General features: G+C 42.9%; 1 protein-coding gene across 1 annotated transcript in view; it reads left to right on the top strand.

Annotated features, from left to right (window-relative positions):
- Positions 1 to 654: 654 nt before the first annotated feature.
- The window catches only part of phactr3a (phosphatase and actin regulator 3a), a 32,236-nt gene continuing 21,192 nt past the window's right edge, over positions 655 to 11,698 (top strand). The window contains exon 1 of the mRNA XM_030055986.1: positions 655 to 760. Coding sequence (XP_029911846.1) covers positions 655 to 760 — 106 coding nt within the window. The remainder of the gene's footprint in view (positions 761 to 11,698) is intronic.

The raw sequence follows: 11,698 nt of genomic DNA, 5'->3' as shown, positions 1-11,698 counted from the left end.
TCTTATCCAACAAATGTACCTAACTCAGTTTGTGCCCCAGTGTTAAAACGCAATCTTCCATTCTATCAGCCAAGTATCCAATTAGGCCATGCCATATAATTTCTCGACTCATTTATCAGTATTATGCTGCTTGTTCAACTCAGTCTAGCATTGCACAGACCGACCGTCCTATATCGGCCCGCATACCTAAACCCATCAATGTGACGCCATAATAAACGATGCAAGGAGGGAAATGGCTTGTCTTTTTTTTTTTTTTTTTTTTTTTTCTATGACATGAGACCTAAAACTGAACACCCAAGCACCGTATAGATGTGTGCAGCATGGTAGTCGGTGTGTGTCTGGCTGGCTGGTCGTGTTGCTGGACAGGGACGGGCATCATCGGGGGCACATCACCCCTCCCACATCCACACATCGCGCACACAGCCCAGACACACACACACACACACACACACACACACACACACACACACACACACACACACACACACACACACACACACGGAATTTCTGCTCAACCATGGCTCCCCGGTAGATGCTGAAAGCGGCTGTTGTCAGAGCGAATTAAATCTGCACTAGCTCGCTGCTTACTTCTGACCTTGCCTGCCTCTGGTAGGGTTTTCAATATTTTATTCAGGATTCCTGCGCTCTCTCCCCATGGCTACATCGGATGGAATAGACGGCTGTGTTCTGCAACGAGGCAGATCTCAAAGTGACCCGAACATACTCACCGAATCTGGCATCGATTTAGTGCACAGTACAGGTAAGAGACATATTTTATTGTCCGGATATTGTATTTGCCATATAAGTGTTTCATCGCCGCTTCTTTGGCGATGCAGCGGTTTCCAAAAGGCATCCTTCTGTGCCCAGTGGGATATTAGGACACCAAGGGATAATTAGCGCCTATGCATGCAACCTTGGAAGAAAATTATTCCAGGGCTCTAATATTGAAACGTGAATATCCAAATTGACAGCTAATGTGCTCATCTCCCCATCATGCATCCATTCATGGATGCATGCCCCTCCAGATTTGCGCCTTATAAAGACGCCTGTAGCCCATATGCTGTTGTGGCTGCAAGTACTGTTTTGAAATCAGCGTTTATAGGCCACATTTAAGGAAAAATACACATATTACCAAGCTGTTACTGCTTCAGCACAAATGTTTCCATACTTACTTGGTGTGTATATTTATCATCACAACATCCGCATGTGGTGTGGTCCCTTATTTCAGGCTAAATGTCTAGACGGGTCTGCCTCGCTGGTCTTATCACATCTCAGCATAGTGGTGGATGTACAATTTTATCTCTCATTATTCAGGAGCCACATGGGTCTTGGGTTTGGGATTTTGGGTGTTGCACATATGATCTCATAGCATATCTGATCCTACATATCTTTCATGGTCACTGCGCACTGACAGCGTCAACTAGCCCCCATGCTGGACTGATCAGTGTTATGATCAATGACCTGCCTGCCCACGTGATGTATAGGTGCAAAGACCTCCAATCCAGTGCAGACATGCACTCAGGGGATCGAATCAGCATTGCATGGACTATGCAGGTGTGCTTTTCCAACATGGAGCCCTTATTTATCTGTTACTGGTCTGTTAGTCATCCCTATGCAAAAGGAATGATGAATCCATCTCCCATTAATAACATTAAGACCACATTAAGACCACAGAGCAGTAATGGTCTTCAGTTAACCAACTCACACAAGTCAAGTCTTTTTGTTATATTTTGGGATTTAACTTGCAATCAGAATTTCTCCACTTAGGTCTTTAGGACATCTGTGTAGTTTAATAAGCTATTTTGGTCACATTGTGTGGGCTTAAAACCAACCACTGCTTTCTCCCACACATGGAGAGTTTTACATGTGCAAAGGATGCTTGGGTGAATGATTCAGAAAAAAAAAAAATAATGCCGTTCACCTTTCAACCTCTCCATAATGAGGTTCATGTTTTCCTACATCTCTGAAATCACACCTGTCTGCACTTCTCAACTGCCCATAGCGCATTTCTAATGGACTCCTGTTGAATCCAAGCCTCCTATGGATGATTTAATTCACACATAGGTGGATGTGATAATGTCACACTGGGCCCTTGACACACCTGATTAAACAACACAGAACCTTGACAGATCAGCTATGCTAGTGATGAGAGCTGAAGCCATCTGGGAATATGAATATCAGCCTTGCACACTTGAATATGCACCGCAGCCTTATTGGCTAGGATGTGAATCTACTGTCTATCACCCATGCAAATGAAAGACACAGTAAATACAGTTGTTGTTGCAAGGACAGTGTCAGTGTCTGGTGACCCAAAGTACACATTCCCCGCCCTCTCTGTGTGAATTGTAACTGTGCTAGTGTCTGGGGGCCGAGCCTTTGCCAAAGGATTACTTAAGCTTTTTTTTTTTTTTTCAACACAGTGGCCCTTGCAGCTGCAGAGGCTGACACTGTATTCATCCACTTACTCAACACTGGAGAGAAGAGTCAATAAAGGCAGCAGCCATAGTTGATCATCATTGAGAATGAGAGCAATGTTTTCTCTTATCATGACTATAACCTTTAATTCCAAGAGTTTGTTGAATGAAGAAAACCTCTTAGAGCTCCTGATTTAGAGATATACTATCATAAAGCTGGAACATAAGCCTGACAACAGGAATGGCGATATAAAAACCTCCTACTGTTTAGATAGTTTGTTCAGGCAAGGGCCCTTTAGATTCTCCTGCTAATAAAATGTCACTTTTGCTCAAAGTCCCACTTAGTCATCGCAGAGTGTCGACTGAGGTAATGGTGTGGAGAGGACACCTTGAAGCCTTGCGGACACTGAGGGTGTCCAGGCTGGGCTGTCTCACCCGGCTCCCTTGCATGCACACAGCCCAAGAGACAGTGACTATGAAGATTTAGGTACAAAGTTCAGAAAGAGTCACATACTGCTGAGTAATAAGCTGGACACACATCAGGACGCCAAACAGGAGTATCAGTGGCAATAACCTCCATTAGTCCAATGCAGACATACAGATTGTTTCCTAAAATGATAAAAGATGGCAATAAACAGCTATTCCCTCGGCGAATACAGGTTTGCGTATTCAAAAAAAAAAAAAGACAATACTTTGCTAATCTCCATCAGGAAATTCGCTTTTTGATTGGCGCCATCTTGGGAGGTCATAGTGAAGGGTCACCGAGAGAGCGGAGTCCCTGGAGCTTTCCGAGAGTCAGCGCTCAAGGAGACTGTTTGCAGACATAAGCAATATCATCAAACTGCAGGCAGGGAGGCTGTCATAACCACAGTTAAACCAAAGCTTTTAGACCTTTCTTTTAAACTGGTTAGACGTGGTTAAGCTTCGGGTCTGCTGAGGTTAAGTTTAGGTTGTTGAGGTCAGCATCTGGGCCTGCTGTGAATTATTTGCCTGTTTAAAGGTCATTTTTTATCTCTGTCTAAAACTGCTGGTTCAGAACTGTGGTGGTTTTCCACACCTGCAGCTTGACATGGGGCTTGAACCTGTGAACCTGAGTTCTGAGCAGGATCCTGAACCCGAGGAGAGTCTCTGTAATCCAGAGACATGGGAAACTTGTGGTCCACAAGCCACATGTGACTCTCTGATCTTCATTTTGTGGCCCCCAGGTGAATTCTCCAAATTGGACAGAAATGATTGACTGTGACTCTCATTTACTCTAAAGGTTGCTGCTTTCATTTTGGGGGAAGCCATTAGTGGCTGGATGGCTCTGGCTGCAGGTCAGTCTCATGGAGCAGATGTTAGCATTACGATACTATCTCCATCTTGTCAACAGAGGTCAGAGGTCATAAAGGTTCGACTGTGCAGGCTATATCAGTGATGAAAGGATATAACATTAACCAGAGACAATAACAGCACCCACGGAGATAAATAAGAAAAATACACTGGTGCTTGCTGACTTGCCATCCTTAAAGATCTTGAAACACATGTAAATAAGCAGCAGAGCCGTTTCAAAAAAAGCTACGTTGACACAAAAATGTTCTCTGGATGCACCCTACCAATTAGTGCTGGAGCTAAAAAGCCAAAAAGCTGTTGTCTGGTGGAGGGACAGTGAATGGGTATAATTGTTGAGGTGGGTACGCTGCCTTGGAAGGCTCTGTGGCCTCTCATGATGACATAAAAAATTTTACCTCCATAAAAGTCGCCCAACCCTGCTCTGACCCTTTAGCTAATATGCTGCCCCCCAAAAATCGCTCTCATCCTCCTACATGAGTCTCTCTGACACCTGGATAATCCTGTCAGATCTCAGATCAGTAGAATCAGCACAGCTTGGCGGATATCAGGTATAAGTGGAACTCCCTAATGAACATGGAGTTATCAAACCCTCTAAAAGTTATTGAGCCTTGATGATGACTCACTCTGACCCCGAGCAAGGTCTTGTAGGTAATGCCTTCCCTATGTAGAGACCTTGATGAATAAATAGAGGAAATTCTGACTCAGATTGCCTTGCATAATGTGCTTCCCATTAAACAAAGTTTTATTTATAACGAGTAACACACATATGCATAAATGGTATTAGTGCTACATGACTTCCACTTTAGATTGGGTAGAGTGGCACAATAGAGTGCCAACTCTGTGCATATTTTGAACTATGCACACATATCTATAAAAACACATATACATATATGGAAATTAATTTGCTCTATATTCATACACATATATACTGACCCTAGATGCTTTAACTCGTCTTACAAAACATTTATTCCTCATCGAATTGACAACATCCTTTAGCATCTCCTCCTTGCCTTTTGTTTCAATATTTAGAGAATCTGAAAAATGGAAATCAGCCCCCCTTTTTAAGTGGAAAAGGTGGGCTGAAAGAGATTGAGAGGGAACACAGAGACCTTGGGCAAGAACACAGAGACATTGGACGGCCCGAAGTAAAGACCTGAGCTGAGGAAGATGGTACAGTGGCAGTTGACCAAGTGGAAAAAATCTTACAAAGGAGAGTCTTGAGACTAACCTGCTGCTGACAGGCGCTGAACAAGAACAATCTTTTTTGTCCTCCCAGTAATGAGGCAGTCAAGTATACTCAGTGGTATGGAAGAGAGATATAGAGAAAAGTTGGAAGTGGTGTTGTACTTGGTGTGGCTTTTCAGTGTCGTTGTAGATAGGAGCTTCACACTGCTGAACCGTGAACCAAAACTGAACTTAGCAGGCTGGTTAAACCTGGAGGTCTGGTGATCAAACCTGAAATGACAGGCGGAAAACAAGTGACCTCAGCGTTGCATGAATTTAAGTATAGGACAGGTTGCAAAAAATTATGTGATAATTCTCTTTTTTCCTTTCCTCACTCTGCAGGAAGGTCAGAGGTCAGGGGTAGCTACACAACAAGAGCTGGTAGGCATTCAGTGTCTTATTCAAGGTTGAACATGGGTCTTGTGGTTGAAGCGCGTGCACTCTATCCATTAAGTCACTCAAGGACAGGATTTAGAGTTACAGTACATTTCCAGCAGCACCTACATTTCTTACCCAGTGTCTCATCCGATACCTTTATTCTGAGATTCTGTCTGAGGTTGTGGAAAGATGGTTGGCGTGGTTTCGCTGAAAATGATCTGAGTGAATCTCATTACATTTTCATGAGAGAGACCTGTGGATCTGCAGAGCTTACATACAAGCAGTGTTGATATCCAGCTGGGTCGGTGCTCACTGTTGTGTATCTCTGGTCTTGATCTAGTTGGTTGCCAACACAAAGTGCAGACTAACCGATTTTCTAAAGGTTTTCAGTATCGCATTGTGTGGCATTGCGTTCGTAAAGAAAGTGACCATACTGATTTGCCAACCGTGCGCTGATTGATTTTGTGAGTGCAAGTGAAGGTGGACATCAGGTATGAGCATTTAGCGCCTTAGAGCTGATGTGTATGTATTTTAAGGTTTGTCAGCCAGAAAGCACCAAAATTAAGGAGTGGTTTATTGTAATCATTATAATAGCTCCTTATGCCTGATTTAATAAAGGAAAAACAGTTTTTACTCCAGGTTTATCAGATGTAACCCCGAATGTGCACATTATTTATTGCCCAGTGAAAGAATGTTTGATTTTAGGTACAGACGTGAAAATTATTATTTTTTTAAATCTACTGGGAGCATACTTAAGCTTGTTTTTTCCAAAGTCAGTTCATGTTACACAATGAAAAGGCATTTTCCCTGTGAATCAGAGGTTGGGATTACATTACATTAGCTGATTACAGTGTATTTTATTTCATTTCATAAGGAGACTGAATATACACCTTACACTCATGGCTCGTGAAAACCTCTAACAAATCCTGTTACCGTGCAGAGCAGAGGCACAACAATGCCGACATTACAAGTGTAAATGTGGTGGAGCGCTGGTTTGAAGTAAATGGTTCAGTCCACAATATACATAAATGTGGATAAATGGCAGACCTTCTCTGGCCAGGTGTGACAGGTGCATCAGTGAGTGATAGGAAATTTTTTTCTCCTGACCTTTTCATGAATATCCTATTGCCTGTAAGGATTATTTAAAATGAAATCTACAGTGCAAATCCTATCTATCTATCTATCTATCTATCTATCTATCTATCTATCTATCTATCTATCTATCTATCTATCTATCTATCTATCTATCTATCTATCTATCTATGTCTTTCTTCCTTTTTCATTTTGGGTTCTCTATGCATAACAACTCCTTCCTCACTGGTTCATTTTGGTCTGCTAGCTCTTCACTCTGTCTCATAGGCTTTTTCACTTTCGGTTTTTATCATTAATTAAGTTGCCCCTAATTTATCCCCCCTCTGTCCCTCATTGGCCCTCCCATTACAGTCTCAGCATGACATCATGGCTCTGGGGTGCTACTCACCTTGGCAGCAACCAGCTTAGGAGGTGTGTGTGTGTGTGTGTGTGTGTGTGTGTGTGTGTGTGTGTGTGTGTGTGTGTATGGGGGCTCAGGGGTTGTTGCTGTTTTTGTTGTGTCCACTTTCTCTCAACCTGCTTTGTCTGCCTCTACTTCAGTCAGTGATTCCCTACATATCCCAGAATAATTTTTGACAGCTCCCACAGAACAGACTTGAACAGCTGTGGCTTATTTACGTAGGCGGACAGAGAAATAGTGATGGTGACAGTGGAACAAGATTTTTTTCCAGTTGAGAGAAAGTGAGAAGGACCTCAATGCAACGCCTTGTGGCTGCTTCACATTTTGATCCATTGAAGTGACTGTTGGGGCGAAACGGTTAGTCTGGAACGAATGCCAAACCAGAAGTGCCAAGTTGATACTCAAGGAGAATGCTGTTCTTACAAGCTATCTCGAAGAGAACAAACTTGGCAATGTATCTTTACAGCTTGAGGTGGACTGTGTGGAGTTGTTGTGCAATTAATTATTTAAGTTTCCATCAGATATGTATCAGATATGTACTGTAGACCATTAGTTCACAGTATGGGAAGGTATGAGGAACACCACATGTCCAGGGTTCCATGAGATTTTGCATAATTAAAGATAAGAACGTCAGTGTTTTTACCTTAAATAATTTTTGCCTCTCTACCCCCAGTATAGACAGCGTTGACTCAAATCATGAAGTCTATACACAGTCATATCTAACTAAAGAAATGTGGTTTTCCTGGAAAAATCTCCTCAAACAGGGGTTTGTGGTTCGGTCTAAGGTGAATCTATTTTGGGGTTCCTGCCGTGACAAAGAGTGCTGCCTGGAAGTGATGTGTCATTCTGTCAGTGACGATGTGTCATGGGTTGGTAAGCAAACTTCTGGGATCTTATGCATTTCCTGACACAAGTGAGTGTAAGAACAGATCAAAGTGTATCAAACGGTAGGTACACACATACACCCAGATACAGTAGATGTAAACAAGCACACAGTGGCTGGATAGACAGTCAGGAAATAGTTGGATCTAGGCTTCACAAGAGCCACCTGCATCACTGTGAAGCCCAGCCTAATTAAGTTCTTACTCCCTGTTTTCAGTCGCAGAGCTGTAATTCATGCCATAGTCAGATCACGACTCATTCGTCACGGTCAGCCTGAAGGGACCATGAGCCAGTTAAGGCCACCTGTTAGTAGTAGCCACTAGAGAGCTATTCATTTCTGGCTTTGGTGATACACCGTCCCCATAGAGGGTGATGAGATACACTCAGATATCCCAAAGGATAAAACTGAAAGTGGTTTGCTGGTTGCCTTACAAAATATGTGCTTTCAGAATCATGAAACTTTGACTACTATTTATTATTCATCGATGCAGGTATGGCCATGAACAGCAAGCCTCGCAAAAGAAATGTCTTTTAAAGCTGTCACTTAGACACTGTGATATGTATCCAGGAGTGAAACCTCTTGTCCATGAGCATGAGCACAGTATCTTTTATTCACTCACTGATTCATTCACCGGTGTATCCTCAAGATCAGTGTGAAATCCTGTTTACATCAAAAAGATAGCTGGGACGTGTTCGGAGCTAACAATTCACATTTATAATCACAGACCAAGCAGTTCATCGGCTACGTCCTTCTCTGATTTGCTCCAAATGTAGCAACAGACATAAGCCTTGTATTAACACGAGTCTTAACAGGAGATCATTCATCTCTCCTCTCTGTCTGTAACATCTCTGCATATTGCACATTGTGGATCCAAGACCATTGAGCAGTGAATGGGGATAAGCTGCATCTGGACGCCTTGTCGAGCTCCACTCTCTCTGTGGGAGCACTCACTGTCTTCCAGTCGGCTGTGAAAATCGAGCACAAAAATGACGACAGCAACAAAAGGCCTACATCATTCCTCGTCCCTGTGGATGTGGGAGCAGATTAAGCATTTGACAGTGTTTTAGCCATGTGCTGCTGCTGATGTTGTTTACGTGTGTCTGTGTGCTTTTGGCTTGAGCATCCATGTGTGCATTGATCTGCTGGAGAACTGGCAGGTCTGTACTGGCTTGTGAAAAAAAAAAAAAAAAAGCACACACAGCCAGAATGTGCTGGAATGAGGAGAAGAGGCAGTCAGGCAGTTGAGTAGACAGCCTTCGGAGACCAGAGAACTAGGACCTGAACGCCTGAACACCTGTCAGAAACCCCAGTGTAAAGGCGGTATGTAATGGAGCTATTCAGCCTTTAACAGCTGAGGTTAAATGCAGTTCAGCAAGTTATATGCAGTATGCTGTAAGGGTTAGAGAGCTAACAGGGGAAAACTCCTTTGGGCATTTAGACTGTAAAATGGAGAGAACCCATGTAGGAAGAAAGGCAAAAGAAAGGAAGAGACTAAATTAGAGGGAAAGAGATAGGACAGAGGAGAGGGAAATAGAGCGGAGAGAGAAAGAAATCAGGAGGCAACGGGAGGCTTTTTGTTGAAAGAAAGCCAAAAAGTTGTCCTAATTGCTAACTGGCCACAGTGGGATGATGGATGGTCTAAGGGAGACCATTAACAAAGAGGCATTGGCTGTCAGGCTCTGCTTTGGAAAGCCTTTGCAGCATCCAGTTTCACCTGGATCCTGTTTAGGACTCAGAAGTGATACAACTAAGTGAAGAAAATACAGTATTCCCTTTTCTGTCAGTCCATGGAAGCGTTCCTTAGCAATTTCTCTCATTTATTCCACTTTCTAATTGGTTACATAAGGCCATATGACAGAAAGCCATAAGCCATTTTCAAAGTATGGGAAGCCCCATTCATCTACATTCTCCCATTTTCAACCTCCTCTCATTAGTGAGGTTTCAAGAAAGCGAATACGCCTCCTCTCTTTCTTTGTCACAGACACACTTAAATCTCAGCTGCAGTGTCCCTCCCTCTTAGAGGGCCTGCCAGGCTCTGTCAGAGATAGATGATGAGGGCAGAAGGGAGTCCCAGGCCCCATCACCGATAAATGCTTGTGTCTGGGATGGGAAAACATAAGGGAAAAGGAGGTAGGAGACACAGAATAGTGGTGGAGTGAGAAAGAGAGAAAAGGGAAGGGAGTGGCAGAGAGAGAGTCATGTGCCCAGATGAGGGTATGCAGAGGCAGACTGACAGACTGTGAACCACCACAGCGATGAGAGAGGGCTATGAGAGGCCTTTCTCAGAGTGACTGCTGGCTTGATGGGCACTTACACCAGAGCTTTATTGAACATCTTCACACGGGCCTCTCAGGAGATAGTAAATTAAATACATAGCCAGATCAGATGACTGTACTAGAAGGAATACAGTAGTAAAAAGGAAATGAATCGAGGCTTTTCATTGTCTTGCTGGACCGCCATGTGGGAGTGTGTGTGTGGGCCAAAGCACCTGTTTGTGATTCCAGTGAGAGAGAGGGAGAGACTGCGTGTGTGAGGGAAGGGAGGGAAGGAGAGAATCTGAGTGAAGGGTTAGAGAGAGTTTACTGTGTTACAGCAAAATGGTTTTCAGCACCATGGACAGGGCCTCCCTTGCCTTGTGGTAGGGCTGCTGAGTAGAATCCAAATAGAATCCAAAGGAACCGTGGCCTGAGTGCTGATGAGTCCAGCCTGAAAAACACCTTCAACACACAGTGACAGAAACCGACTGCTCTTTATTGTTCTTTGGAAGGGGTAAAATATGTATTTACCAGTATTTATCAACAAGAAGAAACAATCCAAGACACAGAGTATATTTAAAATGCCTTTGTTTAAATGGCATGTTTACATGAGCTGCCAAAAATGACATCTTTTGATACTACATTATATTTTCATCAGGGAGTGAAACAAAAATGTGCAGAAAATGAGTGCTTGTATTGCCTCCCATCCACCTCAGTCAGTGTCAGGTTTGACATCTGTGGTAATCAATAGGAGTCTAGTTTATTAGGTGGCTAAAACATTACAAATAATAATGCAGAAACTATTGAGGTGCTAAAAGATGCAATGCAGAACCTAATTTAACACATTCAGCAAATTTAGTTGGTAAGTTGCAAAGTATGCATTACAAAAAAGTACTACATTAGTGTTGATTACGCTGTTTTGTGATCTTTCCCAGTATTTTTTGTCAGTGCAGGGATTGCTTTATGTAATGCATACTTTGTAACTTAACAACTTGTTTTGTTGAATGTGTTGTATTCGGTTTTACATTGCATTGTCCTGGGCTGCCCTGTGGCTCAGTGGTGAGCTCTGTCACCTCACAGCGAGAAGGGCTGGGGTTTGAATCCTCACACTGGTTCTTTTCTGTGTGTGTGTGTTCTCACAGTTAATAAGACTTTCAAGTGCAGCTAAATTGCCCATAGGTGTGAATGTGATTGTGTTTGTGTCTTTTCTTGCCCTGTGATGGGCTGGCTACCTGTCCTTTGTGTTTTCCTGCCATCCTTGCAGTGCATGCTGGGTTAGGCTCAAGCTTTCAATGCAGGTAAGAGTTATTTCCCTTTGTGTTGACAAGATAGACTGTGCAAATGCCACACCTGATAACAATTAAAGTATAGGAAAACTATTGGGAGGCAACTATATAAATAAATATTTAAATATATGCATGTGTGCGTGCGTGCGTGCACGTCTATGTGTGTGTGTATTATTTTTGGCTCTGCAGTGCTGTTTCAGTTCCTAAAGAAGGCTATGTTGCTGAAAGGAGATATTAATCATTTGACCGTACTGTTTAAATACAAGCATATTAAATATACATGAACACACTCTTATTTTTTTCGTAGGATCTTGATCTGCTGCGGAACAGGCTGGGCTATTTTTCTGGTGCATTGATGACACATTCACAAGGAAAGCACAATGTGCAGATCCAGGCACAAATTCTGTTTAATTTAATCTTCCCATACATTCATG

This window comes from Myripristis murdjan, chromosome 7, assembly GCF_902150065.1.
Source record: "Myripristis murdjan chromosome 7, fMyrMur1.1, whole genome shotgun sequence".
NCBI lineage: Eukaryota > Metazoa > Chordata > Actinopteri > Holocentriformes > Holocentridae > Myripristis > Myripristis murdjan.
The sequence above is the reverse complement of the archived record's forward strand: the minus strand, read 5'-3'. Positions and strand labels throughout refer to the sequence as shown.